Source organism: Pelecanus crispus, chromosome 1 (genome assembly GCF_030463565.1).
Source record: "Pelecanus crispus isolate bPelCri1 chromosome 1, bPelCri1.pri, whole genome shotgun sequence".
In the NCBI taxonomy this organism is placed as follows: Eukaryota; Metazoa; Chordata; class Aves; order Pelecaniformes; family Pelecanidae; genus Pelecanus; species Pelecanus crispus.
Window position 1 is genome coordinate 161,527,583 of NC_134643.1, and position 17,913 is coordinate 161,545,495.

At 37.4% G+C, this 17,913-nt stretch overlaps 1 protein-coding gene across 1 annotated transcript in view; it reads right to left on the reverse strand.

Moving 5' to 3' along the window:
• Positions 1–17,913, reverse strand: part of MYO16 (myosin XVI) — a 315,002-nt gene that overhangs the window by 225,324 nt on the left and 71,765 nt on the right. Inside the window, exons 5-6 of the mRNA XM_075719324.1 lie at positions 4,596–4,720; positions 1,108–1,233 (exon numbers count right to left, since the gene is read on the reverse strand). Of these exons, the coding sequence (XP_075575439.1) occupies positions 1,108–1,233; positions 4,596–4,720 (251 nt within the window). The remainder of the gene's footprint in view (positions 1–1,107; positions 1,234–4,595; positions 4,721–17,913) is intronic.

The following is a 17,913-nucleotide window of genomic DNA, read 5'->3' on the forward strand; positions in this document are numbered from 1 at the left end:
CTCCAATAGAAGTCCATGAGGATTTTTATTTATAATAGCTAGAAATTAAAAAAAGAAAAACAGAGTCCTGATTAGGATCAACAACTTTTTGCCATTCTGAGTTATGTTTAAAATCATGGTCAATCGTGATAGAAATAGGAATTACAAGATAGCAACGTACCAAAGAAACAGGGGAATGGCTTGACAGCTACAATTCATAGTATTTTCTGACTAACTCAGTTCACCTACATCCACAGTGTCAGGAAGGACTACCCTGCCATCAGCAGGAACCTGAACAGAAGAAAGCAATTTGTGTTCAGAGCAACACCAAGAAGCTCAGACTTGTGTCCATGGCAGAGAAAGTCCAGCCCCTCCTGGTGGAAGACAAAGATAGGAAGGGACAAGTTTTCCAGGAGCTGCAGCAGAGACCTGTCAGAACTAAGGGCAGGAACAGGAGGCTGAGCTACAATGCATCAAAGAGGTTTTTGGAAGGTAGCTGTGGGTAAGTAGTGATTTGTGAGCCATGAGGTGGGTCAGTGGGAGCTGTGGGGAGACCTCCTGAAGCGGTCAGACTATAACAAAGGTGCACTCAGCGTGTTCTGGGAGAGTGAGGATGAAAGAAGTGTGAAAAGGTGGGCTTTTAAGAGGCACAAGTCATGTTTAGGCATGGCCTCCAAATCCCAAACCCAGGGCATCCTTCCACAACTCAGTGACTGGAAAACTTTGAATGTGACTTGTGTTAAGTGCATCCTGGACATTCATTCATTCACAGAGATATACACAGCAAAAAAGTTAACTAAAAAGAAGAGTTTGACATCAGGATATAAGAAAATAGCAGACAAGAGTGCTTATTTTGGCTCCCTTTCAAATTTCAGTGCAAATTTAATTTTTGCAGGTGACAAACTGCTGTTGATGGTGGATTGATTTTAATGAGCTGTATTGCGTTGATAGCTCTACAATGTCTGTTCTCCAATTGATATCTGTCATTTGAGATGCCACCTATAGTACAGAAATGTGTAACCTTTTCACATTGAAACCAGAAGAGTCTCCCTGACTTGACAGTATTTGCTATTGCTACAGAAAACTACCACAAAGAAAAGCAAAGCAGGTGAAAAGATCATGCTTTACCTGTCCATACTTTGCAGCTAAATGTAGGGGTGTCCAGTACTGATTATCCACTACATTGAGGTCAGCCCCATGATCCAGTATCAGAGATGCAACGTTCTTGTATCCATTAGCACAGGCCACATGCAGCTGCAATATAAAAGTACCTTAATATTTTAAAAGAACTCAGAAAAGCTGCATGACATGCTACTACATATCTTGGCTGCCCCACAGACTTAACTGACTGAATCATGATAACGACAAATACAAAATATACATGCAATAACAATAGACTACAAAAACACTGTGGAATGTTTTTTTAACATTTATAAACAAAACCCACCAAAAAATAAGAATGTTAGCTTATTGAGAACTATTTAAACAACCTAGTCTCACTAGGTACTTCATACAATTTCAAGCAAACATCCTTTGAAGCACATTCACACACTTCATGAGCCCAGGTAGACTCATACATTTCAGCAGATTGTGGTCTAGACCTAATTTTCTTTTGTGGCAGGTTCAAATACCTCAGATGTAAACTGACACTACTTTACTCCAAAATGAATTCATTAACACATAATCAAACCAAGCACATTGAGTTTGCAGCACAAAATCAGTCACAGAAAATTCTTTCTCAGTTTTGAACCAGAGAGATTTTATTTCTTTTAATTGCATTGCTTCCCTAGATACTTAATTGTATGTTGAGGCACATACTTCACATGACCGGATTGATCCAGGTTGGTTTAGTGGTGTTTATGTTCTCATGGTTCTCATGGTTCTCTACTATGATTTCAAACATTCCCTCCACTTCTGGGAGCAAAGGGGACAAAATTTGCACTTGGAAATCAGCACAACGTAATTCCTTGTCCCCGGTTAGGAGGAGTCAGTTCTCATGACGGTCAGTAAAAACAGGGCTCAGGAAGATTGCAGAAATGGAGGACTGAGATTATAGCTGGTAAACTGTATCCCCAAATAATGTAGCCCAACTGCATGATTTTTTTCCCTTGAAGTAATGTTGTTTGAAGAGACTATTTTTCTGAGGATAGAAATGAATGGCTAATGGCAAGAAAAAAGTTTTGCAATAAACCTGATACTAGAACTGTATAGTTCCAAAGTCACTGTAAGTACAGGAGACACCAAAACCAGAGTCCAGGATACTATTTGCCTTATTTGCTACTTCTGGTTCAGCTGTACCTGCAGAGTATGCATTAAGTTTTCTCTATGAACATCCTTGATGCAGAGAGATGAAACACATTACAGCTCATCAAAAATTTTCCCCTGGAAAGGGGCCAGAATACCCCTGCCCTGGGGGCAGAACACCAGTTCTGTATGCTATAAGTGTTCTAAATATACAAATGTATGCAAAGTCATCTCTATTGTACTTTACTCTTGTAACTGTACAAAATGTACAAATGTACAAAAATGTACAAAGCCCTCAAAATTTTCCCATAATTTGACATAGCTTCAGCGTTTCTTCTGTTTTAACAGAAGAAATTACATTTTCTTTTTGGACGTCAATTTTACAAGTGCTATTTTAAAGTAGTTTAAAAACTCACAGGACAAAGGAAATATTTTATGACAGAAATCTTTCAAAGAAAAAATTATTACAGGAGAATTTGACAGAAAAATGAATTTTGCCATATATCATTCTCTGTCTGTATTGCATGTAAACATGTGTGTGCTATGAATCTATGAAAATGTGTGCATTTGTACACTTACAGCATCAATTTTTTGCCTGATTCAACTTACACACAGACTCAGATATATTCTATCAAAAGAAAACAAATCTCATTTCCTACTTAAAACTGAGATATTTGTTGTTTTCTCTGTACAGATAGAAGTAGAGCAACAAAAAAACTATTTCCAGCACCCTTTGATACACACACATCTATCACAGACTGGCTGACTCCACACCCATGAATAGAGACAGAGAAGTTTAACAAATTCTGGATTTCCCACCAGTTTGTCAGACAAAAGTTTCACATAATAGAAATCTCAAACAAAAGCCAAATGATCCATTCTGTAGCTACTTGTTGCAAGACTATGAAAGAAGTTCAAAAAATCAAAGTTCACCATAAAAACTGTTCATGTAAAAAATGTCCTCTTTGTCCACATCCCACCAAGCAAATAACAAAAACCAAACTATCCACAATGTTTTTCTCCTAGTATCTGCAGTACTGTTAAACATTTCAGACATGCATTTCAACTATTCCAGCTAACTGCAGGAAAGGTTTTATACAATGATAGCTAGGTAAGTTCATAACTCAATTTAACTAAGCCAATTCAGACTAAAGTAGCAATAAGAGTAAAGTACAATAGAAACGACTTTGCATTTTACTATGATTTAGCAGCTTAGCGTAAATGTATCAGAAAACTGCAAGTTAAATTAATGCTTTCATGAATTAAACTAAAAGTTGTGTTGTTTCTTCTCACCCGTCCCCTGCTTCCTTCCTGTTTTTAACTACAGTTAACTGCCTTGGGGTGGTCACCCCAAAAGTCATAGCTTTCTGCATAGACAGAGACAGTGGCTGGCTTCCACAGCCCAGACATGAGGCTGCTCACTTTTTCATTTACAGTTTAAATACTCCACAGATATTAAAATATGGAATTAAATACTAATGATTCAGTGTATTAATTCAGTATCATGCATTGTAATGCAACATAAATGCTGAGATAATAATAATAATAATAATAATAATAATAATAATAATAATAAAGTTCAGTAGTACGTCTTTCTTATTTTAGTACAGTATTTGCAGAAAAACACAAAAGAATTTTTAAAAGTTATTCAATATCTTAATGCTGGTGATCATTTACTGATGGATAATTATGTTGAAGATTTTGTATGCAAAGAGAACATTCCACAGACATATTATCTAGGGAAAAATACATTAATTTTAAAATTATTTTATTACATCAATTTTAAAATTATTCAACAGCTGAAGAAGTAGTGATCCTGAAAAAACAAGGGATAGAAGATCTATTAGCAGGAAAGAAGTATAATGAGACACAGTGACTACAAATAACGTGCAAATTTGGAAGGAGGAACACTTATCCACTGATATGGTGGATGCTTCAATACACTGAATCAAGGTGGGGTAGCTTCATGAAACAGTGTTTTAGCCTTGTTCAGCCAGAAGATAAGAGCCTAAAACAGGAATCAATGAGTGAAGTTTCAGGCCTTCTCACAGAATGTCAGAGACTCTGAGTATCTGCTGCAGTTCTAAACTACAGTGCCAACATGGGGTTTTTGCTATTCATTTTTGTGTTGCATATTCAGTGGCTAACAGTAAGTAAATTTTCATTAATGCACAGATGTTGCACTAGTCTATTTTAAAAATCCGTACTATGCATGACATTGACATATATCTATTTTCAAAAGGCCAGATGAGAACTAAAATTTTGCATTCCCTTATTTCTTCTCTTAGAGAATTGCCTTGTAAACATGCTTACTAGTATACAGTTGCAGTACATGCATATTCACAAGGTGATGATTACATATTCCCACTCACCAGGGTAACTCCTTCATCATTCTTTTGATTCACACTTCCTCCACTTGATATGAGCTGTCGGACATCTGTAAGCATTGTCATAGGTTTCTGTATCTTCATTTGGCGCAGTGAATTTAGGTCTACACCTGGAAAAAAGAAAAGGCTAAAACTTTCTGCTATTTCATTCACCAATAAAGAACAGATATATGATTTTGTTTTTTGGGTTTGTAAAAGCTTAATAAACATTTAATTAGACTTCACTGTATATTTATAGATGTTTAATCACTTATATTTACCAACAAGTTTACTCATATCTTTATTTATCAGTCACTATATGGATGATTTAATGTCAGTGAGCAATATCAAATAAATGGGTGGGATCCCCTACTGACTGGCAAAAGCAGTAGTAATATCGTTAAATCCACTGGGACTGTGAAAATAGCTGCAAATAGGAAAAGAATTAAACACTCTAAGGAAGCCACTTAAATATTTGGGTCTTATTTAATGAAAATTATTTTTGGCTGCATTCTTCCAGCCTTGTGTATACATCACAGCACCCAGACCAGTCCTTCAAATCTGTTGGCTCAACTGCTTGAGAGATTGTGAAGTTAAGCAAATGACATCACAGCTCAACACGTTTTATCTGCCTGGGTTATTTTTAACCAGGATTAGTTCTCCAGCTGAGCCTAGATCATTGCAAGGCCCCATAAACCAAGAGAAAATACAGTATGGAGGCAGGAACAAATGGGAGGGGATGAAAGGAATGAAGGGTGTGGGATTGCTTGTGTCAGCATTGCTACTGAAAGAAACAGTTGTCAAAGTGCAGCTTTAAAAGGAAGGTAAGCAAGGCAGTCTGTAACCAAAAGAAAGCATGGCCTCCAGTCTGAAGAGATTTCAAATTAGAAACAGAGGGTACAACAAAATTGCTAAGTGGTTAAATTAGCAACTGGCTGTGGCTTGATTGGAAAATCTAACTAAAATTCAGGGCTTGATTCTTCTGCTCCTAGTTTCACAGGGTCACTTACATCCATATATAGAAAATGTAATTTGAGTATAAAAATCCTTCCTCTCTGCCCTGGCCATGACATAACAAAAAACATGTGAATAAATAATTCCTTGGTTCTCTTCCACATTTGTCAGTGAACTGAAAAATGACAAATAATAATTTAATTTAATTAATGTGTATTTAACTTACTTTTGTTTGAACAATTCATTTTATATTTTACGTTCAACAATTCTTGATGTTTTTTACATTACTAAAGCAACAGAAGCATGTTTCAGGGTAAAAACATATTTTAAGTCTCTTAGTTTTAATCTACCTTGGAACTCGTATAAATGGGTATGCCATATGTAGTTCAGCAAAGAATCCCACTCATTTTCTTTCTCTAACATGTTACTCTACACACTGAATTTTATTTGCCTGCAGCACTTCTAAGAGTTTCAGCTCTGAGTTGAAATGTTCTGAGTGTGAACACTGTCTTGCTGGCCATGTTCACTTATTCTTGTATTTTCACACCTGTCACCTAAACGATACTAAATGACACCAAATGTAAACCACAAATATAAACTTAAGCTGGAGAAAATGAGATTTTTTTTTTGTATCTGAACTAAAACCTGTGATCTTTCACATATATGTTATTCAGACAAACATATATATATATATGATATTGATAGCTTAAATTAGACAACCACCCAAAAGCAGAATGTGCTGACATCCTATTGCCTGACAGTTGCTAGACTGGAACACAGTGCAGATTTCGTATCATATTCTGAGTATCTCCTAGCAATCAATGTATTCCCTTTGTCAGAACTGAAGTTTTTATGCCTACGTCACATTTCACAATAATGACTTAAAACTACCTGATGACACTTAGATTACTGATGCCACGTGGTATCAATTAAATCTTTTTTTTCTTTCTGTTTCTGCCTATTTCCTGCTTTTTGCAACAGTAAGTTGATAATTTAACATTCATGTGCCAGTGACAGAACTCTCTTAAATGTATAAGTTTCAATTTCCAAAACACTATGTGATGTGAAGGGCTATATACACTCAAAATTAGTTATCATTTGCAGCATTGACTTCACTTTTTAAACACATTAAATAGACGGACTGAACAGCTAAAGTGAAACTTGACTGCTCATGATAAAGCTCTTTCTAATGTTGTCAGGTAAGAAAGATTAAAGTTGAAAAATACATTTATCATTTTATACCTCATGAAGAAGGCCATTTTTAAGTACTATTGACAGAATTTATGTCAATTTTTTTCTTCCTCTTGATGTCATAGAATCATAGAATGCTTTTGGTTGGAAGGGACCTGTAGAGGTCATCTAGCTAAACCCCTCTGCAGTGAGCAGGGACAGCTTTAATTAGATCAGGTGGAAATTAATGCATTACCTCTCTTGTGTGTGAATAATACCCCAAACACTGAAAAATGGAAACTAAGTTCACAGTCTACAAATTAGAAATACCAGTTTCTCACTTTCCCCAGGAAGAAAAAAAAAAAAAAAAGACTGAGAGTGAAACACAGTTATTATCAGGTTGTTTGGTTCATCCTGTTTCATGTAAATTACAGTAATGGCTACAGGTTGAAGGCAGAGGCCAGATGAGTCTACTCAGCCTTTTTCATCAGTTTACTACTGACTTACACTCAGCATGGTCAGAGAATTAGCTTATCAGTATATTCTTATACTAACAGTGAAATATTGATCCTTACACCTTGTAAATTTCATTTTATAGAACTTTGGTGTGTCCTGTATGGGGCCCCAAAAAACCTGACTGTTGACAGATTAACTTTGATCATGCTGAAGGAGGAATAAAGAATAGAGTTCAGCTGCATCAATTGCTATATATGTTCTATCACAAATATAATTATATCCATCAGCTCAGAGATGCATAAACAATGCTACATAGCAACAAAAGGCACAGTCTATGTGAATCTCAGGATGGCTTTACTGGCTTCAAACTAATAGTTGTATAAAGGAATGATACACATTTCAGTAAACAAATAGCAGTAAACAGCCTGGCGAGTGAGCTACCACAGTGAAATGTTCTACAGGCTTTATTTTTCAAATGTCCAAAGGAGTTTTGAAAATGCTACAGAAACAACAGAGGTTCCCTTTCTCTGCCTTTATAGAAAATAAAATGAATACACGAAAAAATAATCTGAATTGCAATCTTAGAATTGCAGAGTTTTGAATTCCAAGAACTTGGGAACCATTAGGCTTCACAGTGAAGGCTTCTCTGAGGGCGAAGCATGCACATGTATCATTCTCTGAGGCTGAAACGAGGAGACCTGGTCAGTAACGACCTTCCCTTAATCAAGTTTGTAATTCTGGAGAGTCTTCCTTCCCACCCCAGGGAGTGATACTATTCATAAGTTTAGATGGAACAACAAAATGTTACTCATACAGTTAGTAACTCTTGCAGCCTGAATCAAAGAATGACCTTCACATTGCTTTTCAAAGGGGAAATGTGGTTTAGATATTGAGCTGAAATGGGACGACAGCCAGCATGAATAAGTAGAGGAAGAAAACCAAATTGGCATGTGCTATGGGAACGGATTCACATTTTAAAAAATGGAAAGTCAAAAAGAAAGGCATAGGATGGAAAATACACTCCAAATACCCTGTAGAATCATAACGAGAGCTACATGCTCACAAATTCTGCAGGAGATGAGATGGAGAAGGAACAGTTATAACAGTAGTGACCCTGCAGAGCACAGCATTTGGTAGTGAGTATCAGTGTTGATGACAGGCAGGAGCATAAACTAAAAGCTACAAAATATATTACTTCTCACTGTTTAAGAAAAACACCTGACAAGGCCATTTCATGTGCTTTGGCTGTCTCACCATCTCTAGCATATGGTTATAGAACTAACAACCCAAAGGAATTAAAAACCTCACATAAAAAGAGGGAAAGTAACTTTCAAAAAGTTACAGTGGCAGAAAAATACATGGCAAACAGAACTGAGAATTGATATAAAAAATATTTTCCTCAGAAATGTCCAGTACTAAGAAGTCTCTCCATCTGTGAGGGGAACACCCATTCCTGTGACCACTACAAAGCAAGACACTCAAGCACTCTTTGGGAAATACCCATTACACACACTCAGCAGCCACTCTTTCTGTAACTTGCATGTCTCATTCACCAATGGGCTTAACAGTCTTTAGGAAAGGTCAATATCATCTTGTCTTGCAAACACCAATGTACATTAAAAACTTGCAACAGCTTTGAGAAGCCAATCTCTCCTCTCCTCTTACTTAAGTCTCCTCTCACCTGCCCTTCCTGCACAGACCTGTAAATGCAGCAAGGCTCTTTTCACCTCAATGAGGTGATGGGCCTGTCTGTACTCTTCTGCAATTCTGGGGATACCATAGGTTAGAGTTTCTATTTTTCTCTTGTGCAGTGTAGTACAGGATAGACATGTTCACAAACAGTCAATGAGAAAAAAAAGAAGTCATGGTACCATTCTTGAAACGTTAATTTTCATTCATGAACATATTCAGGTGTAGCTGTTGCTTTATCCAGCTTTATTTGCTTCAAGTTTTAGAAGGACTTTTCTGGCTGCTTACTAGATAGTTTTGTAAAGACCATTATTTTTGCTAAACTACATTGTTCACTAGCTCTTGTGCATATCGCTTGGCATTATGTGCATCTGATTTTCAAAGGTCAGCATATGAACAGATACTTTTCAGTAACACTTTCTAAGTGAGAAGGGAAGCCAATATTTTCAGTATCTACAAAGGAATGTATACTTGCGAAGCTACTGAGGCCTACAGCTCTAATTCACTGCAGAAGTACCGACTGATTGTTGTTGTTGGGTTTTACTTCTTTGCCTTTAAAGATATCTTTACACATATTTAGTGAAGGATGCTTAGTTTATTTCCTTCTAGCCTGAAAATACTATCAGAAATGAAGTTCCCATCTCCTCCTCATGTAGACATCAGAGTGACAATTCTCCCACTCTAGTGAAACATGCTTTTTTTTCCTCTCTCTGCTATAATAGGATGTTGATGACCCTTACCAGCTAAAATTAGTTAAATGAACTCTGTCTCTCCTTAACTCGTATGAAAACAAAAGTAATTTTTGTAATTCATTTTGACAGACTGGCACAGTCTCAAGGCTTAATACTAAAGCATTCATCTGTGGATATGTTTTGCATGTTTATTATTTTATTTGTAAATTAATACTAGAACACAGAAGCAAAGCAAGCGTATCATTGTCTCTGGTTACTTGTGTTAAGCATCATGTCTGAAATGAGCTCATCACATATCGTATTTCTATAATCAGAATTTCTCTGCAAGCTTTTAACATGTTATGGTTGGATGTTTTTGTGAGAGATCAGTAAAAGCAGACTACTCAACATGCGCCAGGGAGCCAGGAGCTGAGGATGAACACAGGGCAGGCAGGACAGTGTCCTTACTGACCAGGGCACAGCCCCACAGTACCCAAACCAGAAAACTGAGCACATCTGGTCATGGTCATGGTCAACTGACAGTCCTGTGATTGCCAGAAAAGCCAGTGGCAACAAATCCAGACAAATCTGGTGAAGCCAGGAATTCAAGTCAGTGGTTCAGTGTTGGGATTGGCAAGGTTCGTGGCTGGGCATAGGCATACCTCAAGCAAGGACCAAGGGCAAGGACCTGAGCCTAAATGTGGCTCCAGAGCCAAAGGATGGGTGAAAGATCATGACAAGGCTTCTCCCAGCTCTGCCTCACAACTTAGCTCTTTTCTCAGCCAGCTGCTCCCAGGTTACATAGCTGTACCATATCAGAGCTGGCTTTGAGCACAGGCAGCTGAGCCCCTGGGAATGGAGGGACAGGTTGCAGGGCCTGTGGGTGCACTCAGGCACTGACAATTTTTTTTTTTTTCTAACTTGCTAAAGGTTATAGTTTTAGGAATTCTAAAAAAAATGAGAATTTATTTCTGATGGTAACAGAATTAGATTATTCATCAGGACGTTGTTTGAAAGGATACTAAAAGGGCATCCCCAATTTCTAATGTTCTTCACAGTCTTTTTTTCAAATCTTAGCAAAGCCTATTAGTCAAAGAGATGTCTGTTTTCCTTCTAACATCAGTTACAAAGTAGATCATAAACTACTGGCTATAACTTAAAATGTTAATTCAAGTGCCAAAAGTCTGCACACTGAGTTTAAAGTTCTTCCCTTTGATAGAAACATATGGGTAACAAAATGTTTCCATATGATGGAGTTTTTTCTTTAATTCACTGTTAAACACCCACACATTTGCATGCTGGAAACACATAAATATTAAGAGAAGTCTAAGACTTCAAAGTCAGTTCCCCGAGTTAGAAAATATAAAAATTAAGGTAGCTTATTCAAGCTTGTATTAGAAAACACAAAGGCCAAAGGAAGACAGATGAGCATTCTCAACTACATTTTCAGTGTGCCACATGTTCTGTGGGCTTCATTTTTAGGGCTTGAAGGGACCTACAGAAACATGTCATTTGGTCCCCTGTTCTCACTGGCAACACCATCACCAAATGTCTATCATCAATTAATCAAGCTCTTAGCAGAAAATAGACAGATTTTCTTGTGTGTGATAATCTTAGGGGTAGGCGGTTCCCAATGAGCAAGAATCAGAGTGAAAAATCTTTGAACCACCCTGAGGCTGTTTGGTTTTGGTTACCTGTTTTTCTGTCAGCCTACTGCATCAATATTATTAACAGAAAATTTGTAAGCAGAAATCAAGATCGCGTTGCATACAGTTCTAAATTAGAAAATATATCAGAGGATTTAGTTTTAGCTTAAGTTCACTGATCTTTAGTGTTAACAATCTAAATGTGTTGACATTTTAGTCGATTCTTACCGTAGTGTGTAGCAGTAATTCCTTAATGTCTATGAAAAGCCTTTCATAGTTTTAAACATGAAAGTCTAGAGCAGTACTTTTCTGAAATGATATTGACCTATATCAGCTGCTTTTCTTGAATGCACTGAAGAAACAGTATATGATTTTTTTTTCCCCTTGTTGGATTAGCAGATCTTTTTAAGGTTTTCTGTAGTGCAACCTCACTGTTAGGACATTTTGGTGTATGTATTCTGAACACTTTTTTTAATAAATAACAATCAAAACTGATGAAAAATATATATAACTGGGATTTTCATTTTGATCTTATTCTCATAAAAAGTGCCAGAGTGTTGAGAAACACATGACCAGATGTGTTGTCCAGGTGTTGGCAGTTGTGGGGCTGCTGGGGTGGCTTCTGGGGGAAGAGGCCAGGGGCTGTCCCGTGTGGACCACAGACGGTTCTCCTCAGCTCCAGCAGACCCACTGCAGGACACAGCTGAGCCTGTCAGCCAAGTGTGGCACCTCTGTGAAAATGTATTTAAGGAAGGGCAGAAAACAGTGGACAGATAGACAAAGAGGGAACAAAAAGAAGGAGAAACAGCTGAGGGAACACCAAGGTCAAGAGAAGAAGGAGGGGGAGGGGGTGCTCCAGGTGTCGGAACAGAGGTTCCCTGCAGCCCGTGGCAAAGCAGATGGACATTCCTGAAGGAACTGTCTGCCTGTGAAAAACCCACACTGGAGCAGAGGAAAAGTGTGAAGAGCAAGAAGTGACAGAGAGAAGCTGCTGTGTACTGGCTGTAGCTCCCCCACCCCTTTGCACCGCTTGCGGTAGAGGAGTCTGGAGTGAAGGAGTGAAGTCAAGTCTGGGAAAGGGGGAGGAAAGGTGTTGTTTTAATGTTTGTCTTTCTCTTTCTCATTACCTGAATCTATTCCAATTGGCAATTTTCCCCAAGTCGAGCATGTTTTGCCTGTGACAGTAACTGGTAAGCAATCTCCCTGTCTTTATCTCGACCCATGAGCTTTCTCATCCTATTTTCTCCCTCTGTCCTGCTCAGGAGGGGGAGTAAGTGAGCAGGGGGTGGGAGTTTGGCTTTTAGCCAAGACTAACCCACCATATATGATTTTGTGAATATTTTCAAATTACTTGAAATTTTGTGGATGTATCTTCCTATCACATTCTAGATTACTGTATAGTGTCAGTCTTACAGTAAATTTTCCCTTAATGCTTTGCCACTACTTTTCTGAATCAGCTTTTCCTGCACATGTTATTTCCCTTATGTTGTTAACTGTTGGCTTCAGGGAAATTCTCCTTATTGTAGTAATTTATGAGTTGACTGTTCCTGGCTAATGTTAAACATGGTCCTCCGTGTAGGATTCTGTAGTAACCCTTAGCTTCTATTTTTTTAATTCTACCTACTGCTGCAAGGCAGAAAAAGAAATTTATTCCTTCTACTTTGCAGCTGAAAAGTAAGGCTTAATCCATTTGCTAGTAAGAATTTAATAAACCATGGTCTATTTTTGTGAAATCTGCACAATATTTTAACTAATTTAAACCCTAAAAACTACCTAAATGGATAGGACTTGCACATGATTTTGGCTTTATATACAGTTTTCTGAGACACCTGAATATGATCCCCTTAATATTCAGAGAACAAAACAGATCCATTATCCACACAGCTTGGAATACTATAAAAGATTTTGATTAAGTACATGAAATCTCTATTACCACCAAAGGTCAATAACCTTTAACTGGCTATTTTAAATTCATTTACCCCACAGAAAGTGAATTGTTAAGAACAAGAAAGAATACTTTGTAGATAAGCAATAACAATTTTTTTTTCTGTACCTGTGTCATAGTAGAAAAAGAAAAGCCATCTCTACCTTCAGGTAGATATGTTATTTTTAAATATAGCTATTCCTAAAAAAAACCCATTCACAACAGATGGTTTTCTTTTGTTTTTGTAATAATCTGCTAGTGCATAAACTCTCACTATACAATAGACCAGAAAGATGGTTTTTTTGCTTTCAGATATGTAGGATGCTTAGATAGCTCTAAAAAAAAAAAAAAAAAACCCTAAAAAAAAACCTAGTGAATATCCAGATACTGTTTTCTCAGATTAAATAACAAGGCTGATGTTCTTGGAATGGAGTTATCCTACTAAAGCTGAAGCCTGAGATCTTGGAGGACAAAAGGGAACATGTCTTTTTTTGGAAACAAATTACACAGTGAATGTGTCACCTCCTGTCACTTGTCAAATATGGAACCAAGAAATATCTGTCACTCATTTGTAGTTTATATCTGAGTCATCTAATCCACTATGCAACTTAATACCAAGAAAGGAAGTAAACAAAAATGCTACATTCTTCAAAGCATTAAATATTTAAAACAGCCTAAAGGAAAAGGAGGAAACATAAGGATCAGGCACCATAATCAGAGTTTCACTGACACACTTGTACGGTAGAACATTCTGCCTCTAAAAACAAAGAGAACACACTAACAGTCATTTAAAGTTTGATATTTTTAAAACTGCATTAATACAACAAAAGCTTTGTCTTAAATCATAAAGCTGATATTATTCTAAATAAAGATTACGGAAGATGTCAGGTGGGCTTTCTCAATGATTCCAATAATCAACCAGGTTCAGAATAAAACAGGACAAATAGTGAACAACCCCCCCATCCCCTCTCCCCTCCTTTTTACTTTTCCTAATATTTTCATTTTTGGAGGGAGACACTTCCTGGAGGTAAACGATGAAAGGACAAGAGGCTACAGGTGTAACTTGTAACAAAGAAAATTTCAACTGAGAATAATAAGAAAAAAAATAACATGAAGATGGCTTAGCACTGGAATGGGAGCCCAGAGACATCATAGAATCTCCAACCCAACACAGCCCTGGGTAACCTGGGCTACTCTCAGTTGGCCTTGCCTTGGCAAGACATTGCAGCAGATGGTCTCCCTATCTTATTTTTCAAAATCCTTAAACATTATAACTTTTTTTTTTTTTTAATAGAAAAACAAGACCAATAACATGCAAAACCAATGATTACCACTGTTTTCCTAGTGTCTGGTCAAATGAATAACCCTTCTGCTCTTGAGTGACAGTATTTCCTAGAACTCCACTAATGGTAATAGGAATTTAGACCCAAAGCTAGTATATAGGCACCTACATATAGACCTGTAACTGTAAATATCATAATCTTAAATTGAATCCCATCCTATGTAGCAGACTTCTACGTCTCAGCTAGCCATTCTGGGCTCCTTTCATAGCACTTGGAAAGCAGCATGCAGTTCAGATCATAATTCAGATGACCCATTACAGACATCTACCTTTGAAACATCTCTTTTGCTCTAAGGAGGGTTTGCTATAGAGTGACTACCAGACACTTGATTTAGATAAATCAAGCCTAATAAAGTCCTGGAGCTCAGGAGCACACTAGGCTTCTGAGTGCTCCTAGGATGTTATCAAATATCATACAGTTAAGGTATTTCCACCACTTTCCTAAATATGAAATTGGATGCTGTATTTTCCCTTCTATCTGAGATTAAGGATATCTTAAATGAAGCTTATAGTATACTAGAATTATTACTCAACACAAAAGATGCCCTTAATATACAGAGGATATGAACCTCAACTTGTTTTCCTTAGGTAAGTAAAGTCTGCTTACTGCTTTCTTCAGTCAACAATTAGTTTCAGTACTGTCCTGGTTTTGGCTGGGATAGAGTTAATTTTCTCCCTAGTAGCTGGCATAGTGCTGTGTTTTGGATGTAGTATGAGAGTAATGCTGATAACACACTGATGGTTTAGTTGTTGCTAAGTAGTGTTTATACTAAGTCAAGGACTTCTCAGCTTCCCATGCTGTGCCAGTGATGAGGTGCACAAGAAACTGGGAGGGGGCACAGCCAGGACAGCTGATCCAAACTGGCCAAAAGGCTATTCCATACCATACGACGTCATGCTCAGTATATAAACCCGGGGGAGTTGGCCGGGGGGCAGTGATTGCTGCTTGGGAACTGGCTGGGTGTCTGTCGGCAAGTGGTGAGAGGTTGCATCACTTGCTTTTCCTGGTTTTTTTTCCTCTTTTTTGTTGCTGTTGTTTTCCTTTTCACTACATCATCATCATCATCATCATCATCATCATCATCATCATCATCATCATCATCATCATCATCATCATCATTATTGTTATTGTTATTATAATATTCTATTATTAAACTGTTATTACCTCAACCCATGTGTTTTCTTACTTTTGCTCTTCAAATTCTCTACCCCATCCCACCGGGGAGGGGTGTGAGCGAGTGGCTGTGTGGTGCCTGGTTGCCTACTGGAGCTAAGCCATGACAAGTATACAATGTAATATCACTTACATAATATAATGTAACATCAGAGAAAGCTCATTTCTGCACAGGAAAAGTGACTATTTTAATGAAATGTACAGAATTTCATGTAGACTTCAGTAGTGTATGTCCTGGTTTCAGCTAGGATAGAGTTAATTTTCTTCCTAGTAGCAGGCACAGTGCTATGTTTTGGATTTAGGATGAGAATAATGCTGATAACACAATGATGTTTTTAGTTGTTGCTGAGTACTGCTTATGCTAGTCAAGGACTTTTCAGCTTCCCATGCTCTGCCAGGTGCACAAGAAACTGGGAGGGGGTACAGCCAGGACAGCTGACCCAAACTGACCAAAGGGCTATTCCATACCATATGACGTCATGCTCAGTGTATACACTGGGGGGGGGTTGGCCGGGGAGCAGCGATCGCTGCTCGAGAACTGTCTGGGTATCGGTCAGCGGGTGGTGAGCAATTGCATTGTGCATCTCTTGCTTTGTATATTATTATTATTATTATCATTATTATATTATTATTGTTGTTGTTGTTGTTGTTGTTACTGTTGTTGTTGTTGTTGTTGTTGTTGTTATTATTATTATTATTACGTTGTTACTATTATCATTACTATTTTACTTTATTTCAATTATTAAACTGTTCTTATCTCACCCCAGGAGTGTTTCTCACTCTTACTCCTCCGATTCTCTCCCCCATCCCATTGGGGTAGGGGGAGTGAGCGAGCGGCTGCGTGGTGCTTAGTTGCTGGCTGGGGCTAAACCACAACAGTGTAATATCCATATAATGTCCTGATGAGCTATATTCCATAACAACAATGAAGTATATATGAAAGCTTTCAGGCAGTTGCTAGAGAATTAACTTTACTTTGCACTTGTGATACTCCTGTGTCCTAACCAATCATCTAGAAACAGAACTCAAAAAACTAACTTCAGTAAATAAGTAAAAATATTTTAAAATGTATAAATCATTAAATGTATCTAAGGCTATTGTTATCACCTATGGCTCCAGGCCTTCCACAGAGTAAATAGGTTATCTTCCACAATGAAGAGGGAGTTCACTCACTAAGATCTGTAGTGCAGTTAAACAGATACAGTGAACTACCACAGTGATGAAACATGTAAGAAATTGTAAATACACAAGACTTCTAAGAACTTCAATATCCCCAATTAACAAAGTTTTCTGTAGCATCAAAACTACTTGTTCCAATCTTACTCTGTTTACTCAGCCTAAAACTGAGACTGATAAACTACTAGTCTACTTAAGTTCTTATTAGTCAGCAGAAAGAAACAGTCCTGGAAGTCAGTTCTCCTCACCTAGCCAGGTTAGGAAGAGCTGAAACAATACATGCATTTCCTATTTCTCTCTATCAGCCAAAAGAAAAGGTCTGGATGATTAGCTCAGTCTTTGCTGTCTAAAGTTAGTAGAGGTAGATCTCACCTTCTTAATGTATAGGTTTTTTCTTTGGAAACTTCCCACATTCACAGAATAATAGTTTAATAAGGAACGCTGCCTCTCCTATCTACTGGAAAAGAGGTAACACTGATAATGTTAGAGTCATAAAAATCCACTGTTCCATATAAGTTCCTTCAATGTAGACACTTTGTCAAGAAACTAGCAGATCTTTTCCTTTTTCTTTTTTTTTTTTTCAAATCTATTTCATTTTGCAACCAAACAAAAAGAGAGACAACCCAAGATGAAACCTTTTCTGATAGATCTGCATTAATAATTGCAAGTAGGCAGACTACATCTTGTTGCATGCTACATGCTTGTTATATGCTACATGCTTGTTATATGCTACACATTAAATAGCACATCAACCAAAGTACTTGGAGCATTTATACTCCATATATCTGCATTTTGCAAGACAATCAAGTTTTTAGAAGCTAATACCTGTCTTGCCATTAGAAAAATCCAAAACCAGAGTTCATGAGCTGTGAAGACATTGCCAGGCACCAAGGAAGGAAAATTATGAAGTGTACGTGTGCAATACACTGGATCTGCTATGGACTGACAGTATAGGACCTGACACAGAGTGTGATTTCCTTGCCAGTCTAAGTTAACTTATTTTTTAAGTGTTCATTAACAGGACTAAACTTAACTTAACTTAGTTTATGTTAAAACAGATTTCTTATATGGAGGCAATGTTGAAATTACACATTTTTACATTACTGTTCATTATTTCTACTT